Raw genomic sequence first — 23,221 nt, forward strand, 5'->3', positions numbered from 1 at the left:
TTAAGGCAGCAGAACATAGACTCAAAGTCAGTTTAACCAAATTAAAACCCTTACCCAGCATTGTACGGCACTAAGAAGACACGATCACATTTTCCTTGCTGAAAGCGTTCTGCTAAGTAGGTTGATCTACGCTCTGCATTTCCTACTCCTTTAGATATGCGTGCCGGATCCACAAAAGCAACCATTTCAACCATGTTTGTATCCACAAGCTTATCAAATAGGTGCCTATTCATATAAGTGAATTATTTTAAATCACAGTGTTTTAAAAGGGCAACAAAATATTTAAACATTTTGAACGATTCCCTAAATTACCTCATGTACACAACTATGCACGAGGCTGATAATTCTGACATCTCCATAACGGAAGTAATATCCTCTTTCAGGATATAAAGTCGTCGGACAGCTCCAAACACTTGTTCATCTATGTCAGTTGTGAGAGCCTTTCCAGATGTAGCCATCGCCTCCCTCGCGAAACGATACAGCAGCTTGCATTCGCTAGGAACTTTCTTCCCAAGGTCATCTTTCTTGAATAACTCCTTCACCATCATAGGAACCTGCCTTGTTTGTTTCTATGGTGTCAAATACAAACACTCAGTTTTGAGTCTTTAGATCAATATTCATGAAGTGTATACTTGGCACTTAAAAAAATTACAGTAGGGAGAGTTTAATTACCTTCACCTGCTGAACGATAATAAGTTCCCTCGGCCAAGCCACATGGCTTCCAACTGCTTGACCAACATTTACCAACTCGTCACCCACAGGAATTGGAAGCAAAGCAGCCACATTAGTGGCCATGTCAATTGAAACCCGCAAGCAGTCCTTTGCCAAAGGAACACCATGTATGGTCTCAGATTTCATCTCAACGACAGTACCATATGCGACAATGTTGTTGATGGATCCCACTGCCAGCATGCATGATTTCCCCTAAAAATAGATGACAAATGTCTCATAACCATAAAAGTCCAATACTGTGAGCTAAATGTCGCATAACCATGAAATTGAAGTCTGCTAGATAGATGTATGTCATATGAAAATATTAGCAATTACTGGTTCATTACCTTCAATGTGTCTGCATTATTTGTATCTTCCATATCCAGCCCCACTTCCACTTGCACTTTCAGATTTTGTTTATCCTCAGTATCTGGTTGCAGATCCACATACTTAGCTTTGTCCTCATAAAAGCAGCTTGCTTTATCGGACACCATACCTTGACCTTGAACAATATTGGGTGTCACCGGTTCCTTCCTAGCACCCTTTTCCTCTAACTTTTGAATCCTCTCCAATAGATCTTGATTTTCTTTTTTCAGAATGGCCAACAACTCATTCTTCGAAATTGTATCCCTCGCTTTTCTCGGAATGTTGAAGTAAGTTGAAGGGTTGACATTCCCCCCAACAGCTCTTACTCGACCAGAATGCTCGGGAGTCTCCAAAGCCATTGTTAGAATATCCTTAGAACCCTCTATCTTCAGCTCCCCTTTATTCTTTTTTTCCAACAACTCATCCTGCAAAAATTAATTTATCAGTTTAATTACAATAATAGCAATCACTTAGGCAATGTTAATTTACACTTGGTCATATATATGCTGCTTACAATGACTTTGGCAACCACTGCCACTTCATCATCCACCTTCCCATTCTTGTCTTCACGAGCTTTCTTCCATAGGAGGGAACGGTCCATCTCATCTTCCTCAACATTTTGCTTCCTCTATCCATATATACAACCAGCAAGTTAGACCAATTATTAGTGAGCAATTAATCAAAAGCAAAGAGAAGACAGTTTATTCATGGAGGAGCTTGTACCAAGTCTTCCTGCAACCCAATGTAGCCCTTGCGCGATAGTTTATGATGATATTTTCGCTTGCCTGTTATTCGTTTGTGAGCTTCATGTTTGGCCTGCAGTTAGAACAAGAAGTTGGGCAAACCTTTAAGGACAAAGTCATAGGTAAATCACACAATTATACATATCCATCATTAATGCAATATCTAACCACCAGAGGTGTTTAACATAAATACCAGAAAGTCATCTGTAAGCCTGGTAGCCACAAAAGTTGTCCATTGATCTTTTTGAATGAACTCATACACCTTGGGTGGGGTTTCTAGTGCTTTCGGATCGTCCTTGTACGGCAAAATGAATTTTTTTGTTAATGCAGTCTTGAACGATCTCCACTTGCTGCCAGCAGAAGCCAACACCATTTTTCTGCTTGTAGGGTCAAGATCAAATGCACCCTACAACCAACACCACATTGGTGAGACATCAAGGTCACATAAAACATATATATGTATCTATAAATATGGTTAAATATACAGAATTGAAGCCTATTTAATAATTAAGTAAGGTTAAGATCTACATTACCTGCACCTCTTCCCATATTTTTTGCTTTAGATTTTTATCCACTTTCGGCCACATTTCATCAGTGATGGGCACTGTGGTTCGGGTCACAACCCCTATGTAGGAAGCTAGTACTAGACGCGTTGCTCCTACTGGAACCCCATGCGGACTGTACTCCACCTTCAGCTTTTTTCCTAAAGCTTTTCTCACGAGCATGTCATGCATCTTTGTTGAACCACGAGAGGACATGCTACCCTCCGCAGCAGTAATGGTCTCCCCTGAGGTCAAGCAATCCTTGCTTGTATCTGCTTCATTACTCTTCCCTGCTGATACCTTGTAGGATTGTGACTTGACAGCTTTCTTCTCTGTGACAGCTTTCTTTGGTGTGGCAGCTTTCTTTGGTGTGGCAGCTTTCTTCGACTTGGCTGTTGACTTGGCATTGGATTTGACAGCAGCTCTTTTCTTTCTTCTTGGTGTAGCCATGTTCGCTGTCTAACTGTTGAAACTAACAAGTGTTAGGACAAAAAATATACAAAGATAGATTAAGAAATATATGGATAATTTTGTTGGCATTTAGAACCTTTTAACATAATCAAATTACATAACATTTTGGGGACAATAAAGTCTGAATATCATACCATTAACACTTAACACAAGTTACATAAATACATTTATAGTTACATGAATTAATCCTTTGCTTTCTTGGAGTAATCAATCCAAATACCCTCACAATTATCTCTCTTGTATGTGCCAACTTCCTCACCCAAGAGATCATCAAAATCATCAACAGATGGTAGTCCATTGCTAAATGATTGGTGGTCAAACACTGTGTCCTCTAACTCAGCCTCATAAGCACTATCATTAAAGTCACGATTAGGGGCTGCAAGAACCACTGACCAATTAGAGTTTAGAGGGTCTTCTACATAAAACACTTGCTTCACTTGGGAAGCCAAAGCGAAAACATCTCTCTTATGACCTATCCTATTTAGGTTAACCAAAGTGAACCCTAGCTCATCATTTTGTATTCCCTTATTATTCTCTACCCATTCACACTTAAACAAAGGCACCCGAAATACATTGTAATCAAGCTCCCAGATTTCTTTGATAACCCCATAGAAACACATGTTCGTGTATACAGGATTTTTATCCTTCGCGCTCGCCACCTGCATGGTCGTGGCTGTCAAGCTCACCCCACTATTTTGAACAGCACGAACATCGTCACGTGCCTTGGTGTGATAATGGCACCCTCCTATCTCATAACCCTCATATTTTAGCACACTCATAGGTGGACCTTCAGCTAGCCGCCTCAATGAGTCTGTTATGTCCTTTTCTTCATGATTGATATCATATGCCACCTAGTCAAATAAATTTTAAAGAAGACTTATTAAAATTGTTGGACATGCACCAAATGAGTGTACTAGCTAGTGAATTACTGTGCTTTCAAAATGTTACACATTTACCTTGGCACGTAACCAGTAGATAAATGTCCGGTTGTGCTCTTCTAGCAGCCACTTCTCACTCTTTTTCTTACTTGAATGAATATCATTCAAGTAGGACTTATGTAATCTACAAATAGATTACAATAACTCATAACTATGTATATGATACTTAATTTACAATAAATCAAATTACAATAAGCTAAGTCTAGAAATTGACATACTCGGCATAAGGTTCCACTTCTGAGGCATTCTCCAAAACCAAACGATGAGCTTGCTCCCATTCTTCACGCTGTACTGAATATACCTTAGCACCGGACAGCGGTCTGCTCATGTTTGGGATACCCATGCGCGAAGAAGATGGAAGTCCAATAGGTTTCAGATTCGACAAGTACTCCGAACAAAATTCCACAGCTTCCTCAACAATATAACCCTCAGCAATGCTGCCCTCTGGTCGCAAACGGTTCCGTACATAACCCTTTAACACTTTCATGCCTCTTTCAAATGGATACATCCATCTAAAATAAACAGGTCCGCACAATTTCACCTCTCGAATAAGGTGAACAGTTAGATGCACCATAATATCGAAGAAGGAAGGTGGGAAAACCTTCTCCAGCAAACACAAGGTGATAACGAGATCATCTTGGATTTTATCCAACTTCGAAACATCGACCACTTTATTGCAAAGAGAATTGAAGAAGAAACAAAACCTAGTGATTGCATATCTCACATGCTTTGGTAACACTGAACGTATGGCAACCGGTAGCAGTTGTTGCATCAAAATGTGGCAATCGTGAGACTTAAGACCAAAAAGTTTCAGCTCTTCCATGGACACTAGGTTTTGTATATTTGAAGAGTAACCTTGTGGGACCTTTGTTCCTAACAAACACTTGCATATAGCTCTTTTTTCATCCCGAGTCAGCGTATATGGAGCTGCCGGTAAAAACGTTCTCTTATTCCCTATTTCTGGTGCCAAATCAAGTCGAACCCCCATTTCCATAAGGTCTAAACGGGCAGCCACCCCATCTTTTGTCTTCCCTGGAATGTTAAGTAAAGTTCCAATTATACTCTCACACACGTTCTTTTCAATGTGCATTACATCTAGGGCATGCCGAATATAGAGTGACTTCCAATATTCAAGGTCAAAGAAGATAGATCTTTTCTTCCAACATGGAGTATGAGTTTCGCCACACACGCTGCTCTTTGCTTGTTTCTTGCCAAATTACAATTGATTCCCGACACCTTTTCTAAGACTTCCTCTCCAGTTAGAGGTGTAGGAGCCTCACCCAATTCCTGCTTGTTATTAAAAGCAGCCATTTGTTTCCGATATGGGTGGTGGCGGGGTAAGAATTTTCTGTGTCCTTGGAAACAGATTTTCTTACCGTGTTTCAACCGATCAGAATCGGTGTTTTCTCCACATATGGGACATGCTTTATAGCCTTTAACTGTGCAACCAGACAAGTTACCGTACGCCGAAAAATCATTGATTGTCCATAAAAGTACAGCCTTCAAAGTAAATGTATTCTTTCGGAATCCATCATAAACTCCGTCTATTCCCTTCCAAAGTGCTTTCAAATCTTCAACTAACGGTTGTAAATACACATCTATATTGTTTCCGGGCTGCCTAGGACCAGAAATCAACAATGTTAATATCATAAACTTCCTCTTCATGCATAACCAAGGAGGAAGATTATAAGTCACCAAGATGACGGGCCAACAACTATATCGGCTGCTGAGGGAACTATGTGGATTTATCCCATCAGCCGAAAGGGCGAGCCTTAGATTTCTAGGGTCACAAGAAAAATCAGGCCACTTATGGTCCACCAACTTCCAAGCTGGAGAATCAGCTGGATGACGCATCATTCCATCACTCGCTCTGTTATCGGCATGCCAAGTTAAGTTCTTTGATGACTCACAAGATTTAAACATTCGTTTAAACCTTGGAATGGGTGGAAAGTACCACAAGACTTTGGCTGGCACCCCTTCCTTCTCAATTAATCCCTTATTTACCTTCCACCGAGGAAGGTCACAGTTGGGGCACCTTGTTGCATCTTCATACTCATTTCGATATAAGATACAATCATTCGGGCAAACATGTATCTTTTGGTAATCCATTCCTAGAGCAGACAATGTTTTCTTCGCCTCATACATAGACAATGGTAGAACATTTCCCTTTGGAAGCATGTCTCCAAAAGCAACCAACATATCAGAAAAGAAATTGTCTGTCACCCCATGCTTTGCCTTCAAGTTTAACAATTTGACCAACGCAGATAACTTGCTATAAGTTTCACAACCAGCGTATAAGGGTCTCTCTCCTTCATCAACAAATTTCCTAAACTCATCTAGATCCTCGGAGAAATTATCATAGGCACCTTCACACATGTCAACTGTTTCAGACCCGAAGACACCATGTTCAGATCCCTCTCTTCCAAAAACAGATTCTTCACCATGCCATATCCACTTCTCATACCATTGATCAATACCGTTAAAGTACAGATGCTCCCTTACAACTCTAACAGACCATTTACGCAAGTTCCCACATTTCACACAAGGACAATGCAAGTAGTCACAATTGGCAGCATTCCCTAATGCAAACCTCAAAAAATTCTCAACTCCCACCTCATACTCCATAGACCTTCTATCAGCATGTATCCAGGATTTATCCATGATATCTCATATCTCAACTTCACATAGAAAGATAAACCAATTAAATATTCTATTAGGTAAATTAAGATGCAAATTTTGTAGCTTTTCAAAGCTACCTACCTATATATATCACAATTTATTTGTCAAACATGTTATTAACTCACAGTAGGTTGCACTAAAAGACAATTTAGTCCTATCATGAATGTGATCAAAGAAAATAGTTGGGAAGAATACCTTTGTTAGCAACTCCTGTAGGGATTGTAAGTACTCTATTATATCCTCTCTAAAACTGCCATGAAAACAAATGATACATAGTTAATTAGAAAAATGTCCAAACTCTAACATAGGCATAGTTACAAATATGAAAGACCATTTCTGCATTAAAGCCTAAGGATTAGGAACCACACGTTTATGTAAGCATGAAAATAGGGACATTTCGAGAAAACACTAGACCAGACCAAAAAAACAAGCCCAGGCAACCATTCTTCAGAACCAAGTATTTGAATAGCATAATTTCTTAAAAGCTAAGTGATTAAATCTAATGGCAAACACAAGGTGATTGCAGAAGTAGTAGACTCATTAACAAACTTTTAACAACTAATGAAATTCAATTAAAAGTATTATATATGTCTTGATCTCTGCTATCTCGGAATCCATGTATCAGCCCATTTAATTTGTCATCTGCAATTTCTACATAAAGCTTATAATAGTTGAGAGCAATCCAATCCCCCTCCCATCTTTTATCTCATAATTAGTGTATAATATCTATGTTTTCTCCATCAACAAAAGAGAGATTTTCCATTAGATTCATAGAAAACCCCTAATTTCAAGAAACCAAAGAACCTAAAAAATCCCTAATTTGAAGAAAAACCTCAAGAACATCAAACCCTAACTTCAGCTAATGAACCCATGAGGATGAGGTGGTGAGAAGAGGACAAAGAGAAATTAATTACCGACGAGAGATCGAGAAGGAGAACCCAGAATGAGAACGAGAAAGAGAGCCCACAGATGCACTCGACCACCGACGCACACCACCACAGACGCACGCGACCACCGATGCAATGCACACCACCACAGATGCACGCGACGCCGGCCAGGTCAGCGGCAAGGCAACGTCGACTGAGTGAGGATGAGAACGAGAGAGGAGTACGTACGGGCTGGGCGTGAGTGAATGTGTACTGTGAGTCAATTAATGTGTCTAAGTGTGAGAGGGAGTGTGTCTGAGTCTTGGGTAAAATTTAAGTTGGGGGGAAAATTATGCGCCTCTTTTTTTTAGATAAAACAAAGTTATCAGTTAACGGTTTATATATCCATTTTTAATCAAAATGCAAAAATTAAGATATCGCAAAAATTATTTAAAATTATTAGGTGATATCTTAATAAATTACGATATCGTCGGAAAAAACATCTGATATCTAAAATTATTTAATATCAGTTTTTACCAAAACTGATATTAAACAAGTGATGTCTATCAAGGTTTTTGGCGTAGTGAAAATATATATGCGAGCCATTTTACAAAATTCGTATAGAAGGTACTACATAATCGTGATCGTGATTGCAAGCAGGCAGAAGTAGCTAGTTAGCTAGCTCGCCTATATAAGAAAGCAATGGCCAAAACTTGATAGTGCGGTCACGTACGTAAGTAAGATCTGTAGAAAATCTAGAGATGGAGGTAAATATAGAGATGGAAGAGATATGATAGAGGTTCGCAAGCAGCAGAGAAGGAATGACGAAAGTCCATATGCAGGAATGGAGGAGCCCTATGACTGGGCCATGAAAAACGACTGGGAAAACGTGATACGACACTTCAAGGGGAACAGGCACCAGTTACTGACCGCATTGACACTGGACGAAGACACTGTATTTCACGATGCAGCCTTGAGGATCCGGAGAGGCAAAGACGTGCTCGAGAGATTGCTTGATCTGTTTACCCACTGATGAGGACAAGTGTGATGCCTTGATGTCGTATAATTGCCATGGAAACAACGTTCTTCACGAGGTGGTTACGTCTGGTTTCTGGAAGCAGCACAACTCTTGTTGGACATCACATGCCTGAGTGCAGTGGACGTCTACGTACTAGAGAAGTCCAACGAGTTGGGAGAAACCCCTGTCTACGGGGCTGCTGCTTTTGGTTCCACAAAGTTGCTCATGTGTTTCGCCGACAGAGTCGATTTCCCGAAGCACTTCCACAGACAAGTTGATGATATGTCCATATATTCTTCATATAGCCGTCGTTTCCCATGCCAACATTTTGGTATCTCATCTCTTCCATACGTACCCTTGACGTACATGCAAATATATGTTGGATTCCTTTTGATTTTAATTCTCTAGCTTTTCTCTTCTCTAAGAAATGTACCTACTCTCATATTTGGCTTATGTTATACATTAATAGATTCCCTCATCTTTTGGATTTCCAATGCATGCAGACACTGCTCTTTGGTTATTTACCAAATTCAAGCATCTTGGCAAACGAAGGGAAGATAAAGGATTGACAACCCTTCAATTGCTAGCCCAAATGCCATTGGCCTTCAAACCAAGATTTATCCACAACAACAGCAGATGGATCAAGATGCCCATTTATTACTGTAAGACTTGCTCTATCGCTAACAGATAATCTTACTTATCTAGTAAGCAGTGTTTTTAAAGGCGAGCTTCAGGCGCGCCTCAAGGCGCGAGTCATGGCGAGGCGGCGGCCGATTGCGCACGACGTCGCCGGACTGTGTAAAACGATTGAAAGGCGACGAAAAGGCGTTGAAGGCGTACGCCTCGCGACGGCAAGGCAATGAAGGCGTTGAAGGCGTACGCAACCAAAGCGCCGCAAAACCCATGCCGCCAAAATTCAACCCATCGCAGGTGGTGGACGTCGACGTCCGAGTCACCAGAGGCGACGTCGGCGCTGCCAGTTCGCTCACCCCCCCCAAGATCGGTCCGCGCAGTCTCTCCCCCAAGAAGATCAGAGAAGACACCCCAAAGAGACTGTGAAGGATTGGAAGTGCCTCCTGGTTCCACGAGTGAAGAGGAGGGGGTTGGGTTGGGCTTGGGTGAGGGTGAGGGTGATGGGGTGATGGGGTGGGGTGGGGTGGGGTGGGGTGGGGATAGTGCTGGACTGCTGGGTTGGGGACCTTGGGGTGGGGGATGCTCAGGGTGGGGGGGAAGGGAGGTAGAAGAATTTTTATTTATTTTTTAATTCAAAAACATTTTAAAATATTAATTTTTTTATGTTCTATATATATACTTATATATATATATATATACTTACCTATTTACCTATTTATATATATGTTTACCTAAATATATACTTATAACATGGGTTTGGTCTTATGTTCTATATATATACTTATATATATATTTACCTATTTATATATGTTTATATATATGTTTATAATTTTTTTATTATAAAAAATATATTCCAAAAAGCTTACGCCTTTACACGTTGAGGCTTACGCCTCGCCTTCTACGACTAAAACGCCTCGCGTCATGTTTTTGCGTCTGAAAACACTGCTAGTAAGAGATTAAGAATCTTATTTAAGAGATTTTTTGTGAGGTCTACTCTTCATTGTAGTTTGATATCGAAGCCATTTACTTTAAATCTTTATTCAAGAATCATCGGTTGAAGAAATTAGACGACTTGGAAATCATTAACACTTTCAACTATGACAAAATAAATAGGCAAATATAATTGTTATGATAAACATTATTGAAATTATCATTATTTAATTAAATATTTGAATGGTCTCCTATTTGTCTCTTTTTTTTAACGATGAATCCTTTAAATCTTTAATAGAGATTTAAAAAATAAAAAATCTCAATCATCGAACTATAATGCAGAATTGATGGCCTCACAAGAGATCCTTGACACTTATGTAAGGAATCTCTTATTAATGAAACTTCACTCTCTCTCTCTTCCTCTCTCCCCCTCTCCCTCTCTCTCCGTATATATATGTCTATAGTTGTTCTTTTTTTTTTTTTATTGAGGATGACATGCATATTCAAACTTAAGATCTCTGAAGTAATTTCCTGATGTTTGAATTTTTGTAAACAAGTAATAAAATTCTTGGTTTTTTTTTTTTTTTACCTCAATACCATCCTCTCCTCCAATTCCAACATCCAATTCAATGACGGCTTTTACATTTCTCCTGGAGAAAACCCCAACAAAGTTATTGCAATTGCTCTATGCAGAAGAGACCTTGCACTAGTCAATGATACCACTCATCTCATATGATGTTCATTAAATTTTTGGATGAATTTAAAATTCCCTTCGTAAAATATCAGCTCACTGAGCTCCATCAAGCTGGGTGGGCCTCAATTTTACGGACTCTTTGGCATTACTCAGGTTATGTTACTTCCATTATCATCATAATCTTGTCAAGAAGTTTTTGTTTGTGGACCTCCTCGGAGTCTCTAGGCCCAAGAGTGTTGTTTGCTAGTTTTGTTATAGTTATTCTCTGTGGGTCTTGGGCCCCCCAAGTCATTTTAAATTTTTAAAATCAGACTTTTAAATGGGGTTTGTTGTGATCAATTTCGAAAATGCTCTCAAGATAAGGCCACATGTATTTGGTATGGCTAGAATTCTACTCTTTTTTTTTTTTTTATTAACATCAAAATGCTATTTGGAAATCTACGTGTGTGACATGCAACAAACATGACATATAACCGAAATGGCGAAATCTTATTTTGCATGAATATATAGAGAGAGAGAGAGAGAGAGAGAGAGAGAGAGAGAGCCAACCGAGAGTGCACAGTTGGATTGGGATATGCGCTATAAAATTATAGTAGGCATTGCTCAAGGGCTCATTTATCTTCATGAAGATTTTTGTCGAAGAATTATTCATCGCAATCTCAAGACTAGTAACATTTTAATAGATGCTGAAATGAACTCAAAAATTTCAGATTTTGGTATGGCAAGATTGTTCGTACTTGATCAAACACAGGGCAATACTAGTCAGATTGTAGGGACCTCGTAAGTACCACAACATGCTCCATCTACCTAACTTGTGTTAGATATATTTTCATAATATGAGATAGGAAGAGGATTTAGTAAAGTGGTGGCTGTATAACCGCATGAAATTAACCTTTCATGGTGCAATTGACAACTCTTAATAAAGAGTGGTAACCCAAAAATCTGAAAAGGTATTACACCACTTGGAAAAGTACATCATCTCTATATAAAGAGATGATTTCCTGCAGATTCATTACATCCGAAAATTCTATTTCCTCTCTTGTCTCTTGTGCTTTCATCTCCTTTGAGATTTCTAACAAGCCTTTACTATAGTTTAATTCTAGAAAATATATCTAGTAATTGTTATATTCAACACTACAACAAAAAACCCTTTCCATGACGTTTGAAAAACGTCATGGAAGGGTTTTCATGGCGTTTTTCAGGCGCCGCAAGCCACGTCCTAGATACCGGTGCCATGGAAAGGGTGACCCTACTACGGCACCCAGAAAACGCCATCTTAAACAGTTTCCATGACGTTGAAAAATTGTCATCCTTCCACACTTTCTATGGCATTTGATTCGTGTCATGTAAAAACTTTCCATGGCGTTAATGAATTGTCATTGAAAATGGTTAACTTAAGACGACTTTCAGTATATGTCATCTAAAGAATTTACATGGCATGGCTTCAACGCCATTGAAAGGGTACAATTATATGGCGTTTGATCAATGTCATGCAAAACATTTCCATGGCGTTATTCCAATGTCATTTAAAATGGCTAACTTTAGATGACTTTCAGTAGCTATCATCTAATTTCGTTTACATGGCATGATTTAAACGCCATTGAAAAGATTGGGCCTCCAATGACACTTGAAAAATGTCATGTTAAAATGTTTCAATGACGTGGTTTAAACGTCATGAAAAGATTTTCTGTGGCATTGTTTACATTGCCAATGAAAAAGTTTAACATTAGATGACCTAGATCATCTAATTCTGCTATGTTTGAAATGTCATTGCTTTTGGTGACTTTACATGGATGCCATGGAATATTGGGTGTATTTGTAAAAAATAATAATAATACTAATCAATTTTTTTCAAATGCATGTATTATGGCAATCTAAAGATAAACCAATAAGAATGATAACACCAAATTAGAATTCACATTAAAGGCAACCAAATTGTTCAAGGTTTTCTACCATTACAATAAAAGGATAATTATATAGTAATGAAATCCTAATACATATAATGAAATGTCATTTAATAAAATAGACATTGTTTCTAGCTAGTACATACACCCAAAAAGCACATATATATAACCTCAAAAGGCAACCTATTAGTGGTAATTTGAGTGAGGATGATTCTGTCCAAAAAGTAGCACTACTTGTGAAGGTGTGAGCACATAATTCCACTCTTTGCTTCTTGATCTGCAGTGACAATGATAACAACAAGTGTGAGCAAATAGGCTTTTGGATGAAAAAAATGAAGCTCATCAAGTCACTAGCCATATGAATGTATGAAAAACTAAATCCCCAGTTGATATAAACTCTGATTAAACTCAAGGCAAAGCTTTAATTAATCAAAGCTAGTAAATTATACAAGGATGTTGCAGAGGATATAAATTATGAGGTTGAAGTCTTCCAGCAAAACAAATAAATTTGGGATTTTCCAAGCCTACTTTCTATTCTCAATTCTCAAGCACATATAAATTTGGGACTTAAGGCTCAGCCCTTTTGTAGCTAATACACTGGTGATGGGCAAACTTGGAAATGAACACCAAAGTAGTCCAAGTCCTACTAAACATTACAATTTTTTCCCTAAAAACAGTAATGACTAGTGTGTGTGTGTGTGTGTGTGGGGAATGTGCATAATTCTGATTTGAGCAAAACCAGACCAAAGTACCATACCCATCTCAAATAATAAAACTTGTATTGGTCAGAAATTAATAGTCTCTTTCAATCCTTAATTCATTTGAAAATAGACACACCAAAAAAAGCCGTAAATTGTTCAGCTATTGATTCAAACACCACAATTCTGATTTCTAATTTGAGTTCTGTTTCGTTTTCATAACTCAAATGTTCAAAAATGGACAATCAGAATGTATTTCTAACAAATATTTTCAGTTACTCTTAGGCTTTATTTGACTTGTAAAGGAAATCCTAAGCTTAATTGAGTTTTTTAATAGGTACCCTATATTTTTTTTTGAAACAAAAATAATACTTTTGTGAAGGTGAAACAAAGCATTAACAAAGTTTGTATGTCAGGCAGTAAACCAGATTCAACTGCATGTCAAAACAGGGATACCTTAACATCTTAAGACGCTGTAAGAAAGGCTTCAACCTTCAACCTTTGCATTGCACCCGCCACTTCAAAGCTTTTGCATCAGGCAGAGGCTTTTGAATTATGTTCAGCAGCCACAGGAGGTTTGGCATCAGATTCCCCAGCAGCAGGTGGTGCTTGTTCAATAATTTCATCTTCAGTGTTACTACTATCATCATCTTCTGCATCAAACTTTCCAAGAGCATCAGGATTCAAGCCACCGCCACCACCTATGTTTAGCTTAGAGAAATCAAAGCCACCAAAGTCCATATCAGGTCCAGCTCCTCCTTTCTCTTCTGGCACCTCCTCCTCCTCATCTTCATCAACCCATTTATCCCAATCAACTTTCAGAAACACAGGAGCTTTTCCCTGTTGTTTTATCAATCTGCTCCACCATTTATTCTCAGATTTTTTCACTAGTTAAACAATTTTTCTCAAGCCAACACTAGCATTGCTCTCATTTACATCAACCTTGTCATAGAGATCAAGGTCAATTTCATAAGGTGTCTTCTCTGTTCCAGTGGTAGCAGAGAACAAAAACTTTCCTTCAGGCTCCAGCTTAAGCTTCACATCCTGAGCATCCAGCAAGTCAATAGTTATGTAGACTATATCAGACCTCTGGGCCCATTTCACATTTGGATGTCGGCTCATCTTGGCGTGTAATTGATTATCAGAGAGACACAGCGTTTACTTCATAGGTACCCTATATTTTGATGCATAGGGAATCATCAAACTTAAGGTATTCATGTAATAAATGTCTATTAATTTGTTATTTTTTCCAAGCAAGAAGAATTGTTAAGAAATTGAGGAAATCCAATAACATACGTACATTTATAGACATATTTTTTTTCTCTGCAATAAATGTCTACATGAATATATATGCTTCCCTAGCACCTTGTACAAAATTAAATATTTGGTCAGGATCAAGATGCATGGTTTTCCTGATCAGAAAGTCCCAGGATGATCTTAAACTCTTATGGCCATTCTATTTCTCCAATCCAGACAAGATATCATTCAATTAATGTTTTGTCATAACAGGGATATATATTTTCTAGTTGGGTTTATTTTCAGAGTATGTGAGACATTCTAAATGACTGAAAATTAAATAACCTCACCAAAAAAATAGAGGTTTTATTTAATAATATAAAGAGAGCAGCCTGCAGCTACCTCACATGGCTGCAGTTGCCTCACAGTCACAAAAAGCAGAGACTTGTGTCCTCTCCTTTTGTTTTTTGTTTTCTTCCTTTTTACTATATAATTTGACAAAGGAATTTTCTCCAAATATGTTCACAAATAGTACAATATCAATTGAAAGAATCACTATATAATCTTCCAAAAATATAAACTTTATCTCTTTGTATTTTGAAACAGGAAGCTGAATTTTATAGAAAGTTGATGACCACACCCTTAAACCTTTTCCACTAGTTAGTGTCCTTAGCAATTACTTCTAGATCTACAATCACATCGTTCATATTGTACCTTAACAACAAGAAAATTAAAGATTGACAATATAGAAAGCCATAACTGGACCAAAGTCTTTGGATATTACCTCAAACATCAGTCCATTATAATATATACTTGTGTGGCCAAGCAACAGTGCTTCCCAAAGCATCATCAAGAATGAAAAATTCACGTGAACTCATGAGCAATGGCACTTGAGGAACTACAATGTCTTGCACCCAAACTTTATAGCAATCTGGTCCAAGGCAACATGATGTATATATAAGTGTTGTCGGATCTGTAGATGCAAGTAAAATTTCACTATTATATGCTTTCTAAAGTGTGAATCTCAGTCAATGCGTTTACATTTCGAAAATGAAAGAAACAATAAAGAAAAATATAACCCACATGTTTGCATTGCAATTCTAATTTAATACAAACCAAAATTCAATAATCTTGAAATTTCTGTAATTCTTGGTACTCCCGACTAATCCTACAAAGAAAGAAAAAACACATATATATATTACTATCCACTCTAAATAAGTCCCTAAACTATCTATGGAGTTAGATATTTTGAGAAACCTGGGAAAAGTTGTCCAACTCTTATTCATCCTTAATAAGCTTTTTTAAACTAAGAACATATGATTTGCACAAATTAAAGTTCCAGACCTTGACTACAGCCAGGGCAGAACATATTCAGAAGCAATCCATCTCACATCTATTTACCACAACTATGATCTAATAAAATAAGTTTCATACCTTCACGACGTTTTCATGTTTCACCTTTGACAGCAATGTAACCTCCCTCTGAAATTTTTTCTTACGTTCAGGATAAACAGCTGATGTTCTGGTTGGCTGTATAATTTTTATAGCAACAGACTTGGATTTGTACCTAGAAACATAATGGAAAGCTTCAGCAATCTTAAATCCATAACATAAAATTCCTCAATTGCAGCACAGGACAACACTCATATTTATTCATATTATATATACACACACTAATAAGAAATACACTTATGATCCACTTATTAACTTTTTGCATGCAAGTAAAATGCCTTCTCTTTTAGGTTTCAGAAAAACATTTAGTGTAAGAGGCCAAAATGAAACTCCTTGTTACCACTGCTTATTATGCAAATGGTGCTGTATGCACCTAAACCTAAACCTATTGATTCTCTAATTAACATGCCTTTATATCTAAATTGATGGTCTAATAATAAATTGGTCTCATCAACTGATATTAGGTCATCAACTATATATCAGGTGATAGTTCTCCCTGTCATGTATGTACCCAAAGCTATGGATTCTTTATAAATACTTTAAATCTAAACTTAAAAGTCTAATAACAATATGGTTCATCAATAACCTTGTGAAGACATGCAAACATTGTTTTCCCAGAAAGGAGTTCTAAATGAAGAAATAGAAACAAAAACCAAAAAGAAAAAACATAAAAAAAAAAAAAAGATCTAAGAAATAAATCATCACCAACTAATATATCCTTCCTCTTGTTGAAGATCGAAAAGTTTTTATGACTGTCCAATGAGTGCAATATCATATGCTTGGGTGTCCCCTACCAATTAGATGATCCAAAAATAAAAGAAACAATTTAATCAATGGCTTCTATGAGTTGCAATGTTTATGTTAGTTGAAACCCCTTGCATCCCCCGTCCCCCAAAATTACCCACACCCTTCTCCCAGTCCTCCAGGACACTTACATATAATTAACCCAAAATAATGGGCAGTGCCTCCAAATCAACAAATGAGATCACCTACTATATATAACCAAGGGTTTCCTATTTAAACCTACCACAATTATTACATTCTTTCCTCCATCAACTATTTTTCCAGGTGATTAATGTAGGACGGCTCAAATGAGTCATAGTTTAAAATTCATATCTCAGTCATGTGTAATATTTAAAACATTGCCAACAGATTCTCTTACTTGGATTTATGTACTGCTAATAATTGTCCATGATTACATTCTTGTAAATATTGTATTTCCTGAGACAATAGAGTGCTACAAGTCTCAATGCTTCATGTTGGCATCCAATCTTCAGATGTTCTACAGAAAAATAAGGTGGTGGAAGAGAAAAAATAAAATACCAAACTTACGTAAGACTCGCTGCAGAATGATGTTTTTCAGAAAAATAAGGAAGCCTTGCCTATTGGACAATCACAATTAAAACCAAACCTATAATATTGAAATTTGTATCCCTCCTATGCTAACAAATGAATATCCAGAATATTAAGTCCCATTTCTCTCAATAACAATTCTCATCAATGCTATTGCTTTATATGTCTTCTCCTAGAATAGACTGTAATTCCAACCATTATAACACATTGATATAAGACAACCTCCAATCACACACATGAATTTGTACAACAACTTTGTATATATATATATTTAGCACAATAGCAGAACAAATTGTCTCAAGTTCTTTAGTCCAAAGAATATACAATTTGACAAACAATAGACTGCTAATCTACTTGCTCGGCATTGAAAGACAAACACAAAGCAAAGAACATTGTTGTTGTGAAATAAATTAGAGTTGTAAGAGAAATGTATAACTGCAGACGCATTAGCATTAACTCAAATAACTTACAGCTTATTTTACACTCAGAGGTTCGCCAATAATGAGAACCAGAGCTTCAAGATGAAACTGAACCTAAATGGGGCACTAAAATTGAGATTTGGCACCTAATACACCAACCCAATTAAAACCCATAAATCATCAAAACCTTCAAAAAGGTTTATCACAACAAAAACCTAGATTCCCAAAACCAATACAACGTACTCAAAGACCAGAGAAAAATAAAGCCAAAAACTCAACCAAACCAACCAACCTTGACTTAAACGAGGTCATCGTAGATCGTCCTGCACTACTTCTGGACGCAATATCAGGAAATTCTTCGATGACGGTATTGTTTTACAATCAGAAATCAGAAAACATTTAGAAATCAGAAATCGTAAAACATTCAGAAATCAAACACGTTCAAGAAAAAAAAAACCCCAAATTTAGGGATTCCAACACCATTCACAATTCAAAGTTTTGGGAGCTTACTGTGAGAGTTTCAGAGAAACAGTGAAGATGAAATCGTCTGAGAAACACCTTGGCTCCTCTTCATTCTCTATAGGGTTCCAACCCTTTCTTCAACATGTGTGACAACAAGCGGGCAGGGGCTGGGTGAGGGGCGGGGAGGGGCTAGGTTGAGGGGAGAGAGCCGAGGGGGGGGCTGAAGCAAGCTCGCAGAAACGATCGATGCTGGGTGAAGATTTAGATAGAAATGATAACCCAGACAGAGAGAGTGGAGGTTTAGTGTGTGGCTGAGTTTGGTGGTAGGTGAGGCTCGTTTTTCCGCGAAAATTTTTTATCCCGCCCGTTGGAGGCAAATATTTTGGACTAAAATTTTTTTAATTCACCAGATTTTTCATGGCGTTGAAAGAGTGCCCTAGAATTCAAGTTTATGACATTTCTCCATTGTCATGGTTTAGTCAAAGTATCCATGACGTTGAAGAAACGCCATCTCATTTTTTAATTTTTATGGCACAATATTTATGTCATTGTTTCATTATTCAATGACATTTTTGCTTGATTGTCATGATTAACAGCTTATATGTTGTATTCCATGGCGTTTTATTTTAAAACGTCATAATAGTGCCTTTTCATGACATTGATTTTTAAAACGCCATAAATTAAATGTCATGAAAAGTCAAATTTGTTGTAGTGCAAGGAGTGAAATTTCGAAAATTTCAGCGAAATTTTGCCGAAATTTTCGTTTTTTTGGGATCCCGAAATTTTATTACATAACCCTTAATTTTCGGTAATTTTTCGCCGAAATTTCGAAAATTTCGCCGAAATTTCGATCCTCCTTCAAGTGTATTCCTGTGAAATTTCGTCGAAATTTAAACGAAATTTTGCTGTACGGCTGTATTCTCCTTTTTCACTCGGATCTCTCTTTTTCAACCACACACTTAGATCTATCTTTATTCAGTTCTTCTCTCTGTCTTCTCCCCTGCCAAAGATCTCTCTCCCCTTACCTCATCACAGGCGAGACTCTCTCTCTCTTCACTCTCTCTTCTTCGCCTGCGACTCCATCTCCGGCATGACTCTCTCTCTTTTCTCCGCTTGCAAGTTGCAACTCCTTCTCTGTAACTTTCTTCCTCGGCGCGAGACCCCTGCAAGGTTTGTAGTATACATCTATTGATCTATAATGATCTTGACATCTTGTATCAATATATATATAATATATTATATATGTAAGATACTGGCTACTGCAACTTCCATTAGTCTGCAAGTCTGCAATATGGATATTACTATATTAGTATATATTAATATTATAATATATATGCCTGCTAGTATTGGCGTACTGCTAGTCTGCTACTAGCCTACTGCTTGCAAAGTTGCAATAAATATGAGATGGATAATGGATTATATTCTATATTTCTATCTTTACCATTTTGTTTGTACATTGTAGTATTGTACTATTAAATTTAATCTTTCTGTACATTTTTGTATTATTAATTTTTCTTCATAATTCATATAAAGAAGCAATATGTTAATACTTAATACTTCATGTATTTTTATGTTTGTGATGAATTGAACAACTAAAAATATAAATTGAAGAAAGTAGATCATATATCCAAGCCAAAGCAAAACAAGAGTGGATGTGGATCTACTGCAATATTGTGGCAGATGAGCAGATCATAATTACAAATTTACAATAACTACACTGGCCTACACAAAGGAACAGGAGAAACATTTTAAATAATTGTAAGATACAAATCTAAACTCAGTTAGTTGGATACGTGTATGTTGAGTATTGAATTCAATTTGCAGTTTTGATTATTTATGTTGAGTATTTAAAATGTTCCCACTAATCCTTCTCGATCAGGCAACTCTAACACAGGATCAGACACACCTACCAACAGTGGAAGTAGAGGTGGTGATGAGGGTGGTGGTGGTGGTAGAAATGAAGATAACACTGGATATGATCAATACGATATCATTCGATTTACTGGCGAAGAAAACTACACCCATGCAACACAAGATGAGGATCATGGGAGTAGGCGTGCAGGACGGGGAATTGGTGCCAATGGAAAGGACTACAATCGCAGGAAAAGAGGTAATGTGGGTATGATACCAGAAGAAGAGGATTCGTTATCCACCACTTTTGGTTTTATGGGGGTAGCAGATGATAATTACAATTATGGGCAAAACCCTCCAATAGTCTATCCACCATATCCCTTTTACTTAGGTGAGTCTGGCAGTAGCTCTTCAAATGAGTATGGCTATGGGCAAATCCCACCACAAATACCACCTCCTGATCCATACGGTTGGCATGTTGGGAATTATATGCAAAGTTATGCTGGAGATGTATCTTGGGGTGATTATTCTTCGCAATTCACCTACTCTGGACATGATGATACTGAAGACAGCAAAAATTTTGAACCTGCTAGAAACTCTATGTGGTATTGAATACTTATTTAATTCATGATTTAAAATTGTAATATAAATAAATTTGAGGTGTTATTTATATAATTATTAATTAGTGACCCTTTTTTTTAACAGTATTTACTACCAGCGCGCATTATATTCATCTTATATTACATAAAACTTACTATATAATTTGGTTTCTTCAATGTTTTTTATCAATATAGTAGATATTATGTTAAATAAGCATATGGTCAAGTTTCATTCAAAATTTCCGTATTTTGATAGCAATTTCCGTCGTTTTTATCTAATTTTGTCGAAATCGAAATTTTAATCGAAATTTCCACGAAAATTTCCGTCGAAATTTCCATCGAAAATTTCCTCGAAACCGAAATTTTACTCCTTGGTTATATTGCAGAAACAATTACTAGAAACCTTGAGTCTCTTGAAAACCTTCATTTGAGTGTTGGGTTGGTCTTCAGTTGTGCAAAACGCAGACCAACATCAGCATATTGCTAGACTTCATTGTATCCTAGGGACTTATTTGCATATCCCCTTTGCACACTTGTTGTGGGGGCAAATAAAGTCTTAAGAAAAACGTAAATTTTAACGTGCCTTAGAAGCATTTTTTCCTCTCTAGCCATTACCCACATACACATTGTTCCAACAAGCTAGTTGAACTTTGTGATTAATATATACAGTGGATATATGGCTTCAGAGTATGCAATGCGTGGATATTTTTCTGTTAAGTCAGATGTGTATATATAATTTTGGTGTATTAATTTTAGAGATAGTAAGGGGACATAAAAATAGTTGCTTCCAAGTTCCAACGGAGAAAATCTTCTAAGCTATGTAAGTAAAAATATATATAGTTTGATTTATGACTGCAACGAATGAAAGAAATTGATCGATCTCTAAATATGTTTCTGCATGCATATTCACAAATCATTGCAGGCATGGAAAAGTTGGAGCAACGAGGGAAGGGACAGCTTCAAATCTAACAGACCCCACATTGAGGAGTGGTTCAAGAACTGAAACAATGAGATGCATCGACATTGGGCTATCATGTGTGCAAGAAAATCCAGCTGACAGACCAACCATGGCTTCTGTTGCTCTGATGCTTAATGGCTACTCTCTCACTCTCCCATACCTCACAACCAGCATTTTTTATGCACGGTAGTGTTGGTTCTGACATGTGTTTGGGATGGGAGAATAATTCAGAGGTGACAACTGGGTCAGATCGATCCAAGAGTAATTCAGAGGTGACAGCTGGGTCCGATCGATCCAAGAGTAATTGAGAGGTGTCAAAGCTTCCGAAAATGAGGCTTCCTTAATTACCGAACTATATCCTCACTAGTTAGTGAACTTAGTGCTTGGAGATGAGAACTGGGTTTATCAATTTATGTAGTAATTTAGAATCCCTTTTATTTATTTTTCCATTTCAATGGCGTGGTTCATTAATTCATTGTTTAGTTAGTGCTGGATAAGACTTATTGTCATGGACATATATAATCAAATTAAGAACAGTACAGGTCAGCTAATATTCTGTATTTTGCTTAAAATTGGTTTTGCGCGCAGTGGCTTTGATTAATTTGTGCAATCAAGTTTTCATGCTCAACACAATGAAGGCATAATGCTAACCATCTAAAGCAAATTGGGCACTTAATGTGGGATCCTCTGTATTTTGCTTAGCGAATGATACATTGAATATAGTTATTAAATTGGTTTAGGGGATCTTAGATCGATATTCTAGCTAGTACCAAGCTGTAAAGTAAATCATCAAGTATTATATACCCTGTAGCTAGCTAGCTGTAAAGTACTGCGCCAAGTATTTGGTGTAGTTTATAGGGTAACTAAGCATATATCGGAATGGGGACTAGGTTAATTCATTTAGAGGACCCTATATCATGATGAATTTGTTTTTGTACAGTGACTGAATGACATATATATAATCACAGATTCACATCTAATTAATGATAGAAACTCTATAATGTATTAGTGGGAAAGTGAAATGGTCAAGATATATTCTAATGTGAAATAATAAAGGATAAGGGCAATGCTAGAGCGCCCTAATAACATATCAATTCAAATATTTGACATATCATAATTCATCTGTCATATCATTTTTGTAAAAAGACCATTTTAACATTTTTCCAAAAAAAAAACCCTCTTTCTTCTTTGCAAATCATTCCAAAGTTAATCTAGTTGCTTGACATTTGATAATGATCTTCTTTTCTAGAAACAATTCATTAAAACTCGATCTTTAAAGTTATCTTTAACTCTTAAGTTTTTGAATTTCTTAATTTCTTAATTACATCCACTTTTTTATTGAATTATTTAAATCTCAATCCTGACCATTCTCATCAAGCAAGCACACATCAACCTTTATTTCCCAGCCACCGCCTCATCATTCTCATGGTTCAGAAAGAATTAGGGCTAAAGAAAATAAATAATACATATTTGATCTTTATTAATTAATTTGAATTAAAATTGAGTTGGATAAAATAGTCTTTTCATAACAATGATAATTTTAATGTGAAAGTTAAATAGTGATGTGTATTTGTCACATCAGATAAGACATATTGGTCATGTGCCCTAATCAAGGGTTTAAATTTCGAAGTTTTCGGCGAAATTTCGTCGAAAATTTCGTTTTTTAGGGGTTCCGAAATTTTAACACGGATTCGATTA

At 37.0% G+C, this 23,221-nt stretch overlaps 3 protein-coding genes and 1 pseudogene across 3 annotated transcripts; all 4 read right to left on the reverse strand.

The window, feature by feature from the left end:
• Positions 1–308: 308 nt before the first annotated feature.
• LOC147298634 (uncharacterized) lies at positions 309–1,866 on the reverse strand (the record flags this gene model as incomplete). The annotated part of the gene is made up of 5 exons (XM_086255879.1): positions 309–569; positions 673–924; positions 1,059–1,502; positions 1,592–1,705; positions 1,801–1,866. Coding segments are annotated over 5 exons (1,137 nt in total), but the record flags the coding sequence as incomplete, so codon positions are not given.
• A 1,149-nt stretch (positions 1,867–3,015) lies between these two features.
• Positions 3,016–6,432, reverse strand: LOC147298635 (uncharacterized). The gene is made up of 3 exons (XM_086255988.1): positions 3,990–6,432; positions 3,784–3,895; positions 3,016–3,684 (listed from the first exon to the last, which is right to left on the reverse strand). The coding sequence occupies exons 1-3, from the start codon at positions 4,859–4,861 to the stop codon at positions 3,016–3,018; spliced, it is 1,653 nt and encodes a 550-aa protein (XP_086112114.1). The 5' UTR covers positions 4,862–6,432.
• LOC147298636 (uncharacterized) lies at positions 4,867–6,432 on the reverse strand. The gene has a single exon (XM_086256103.1). The coding sequence runs from the start codon at positions 6,430–6,432 to the stop codon at positions 4,867–4,869; it is 1,566 nt and encodes a 521-aa protein (XP_086112229.1).
• A 7,123-nt stretch (positions 6,433–13,555) lies between these two features.
• Positions 13,556–14,350, reverse strand: LOC147298637 (co-chaperone protein p23-1 pseudogene; annotated as a pseudogene).
• Between the last annotated feature and the right edge of the window lie 8,871 nt (positions 14,351–23,221).

The sequence above is a fragment of the Dryas octopetala genome, chromosome 1 (genome assembly GCF_963921425.1).
Source record: "Dryas octopetala chromosome 1, drDryOcto1.1, whole genome shotgun sequence".
Classification (NCBI taxonomy): Eukaryota; Viridiplantae; Streptophyta; class Magnoliopsida; order Rosales; family Rosaceae; genus Dryas; species Dryas octopetala.

What these genes read in the sequence shown, in the direction of transcription:
- LOC147298635 (XM_086255988.1), bottom strand. Translation starts at nt 4,861, where the DNA reads ATGCACATTGAAAAGAACGTGTGTGAGAGTATAATTGGAACTTTACTT. An exon ending in GAAGTGGAACCTTATGCCGA is followed by an intron (nt 3,896 to 3,989) that starts GTATGTCAATTT and finishes ATCTATTTGTAG; the next exon opens with ATTACATAAGTCCTACTTGA. An exon ending in GGTTACGTGCCAAGGTAAAT is followed by an intron (nt 3,685 to 3,783) that starts GTGTAACATTTT and finishes TTATTTGACTAG; the next exon opens with GTGGCATATGATATCAATCA.
- LOC147298636 (XM_086256103.1), bottom strand. Translation starts at nt 6,432, where the DNA reads ATGGATAAATCCTGGATACATGCTGATAGAAGGTCTATGGAGTATGAG.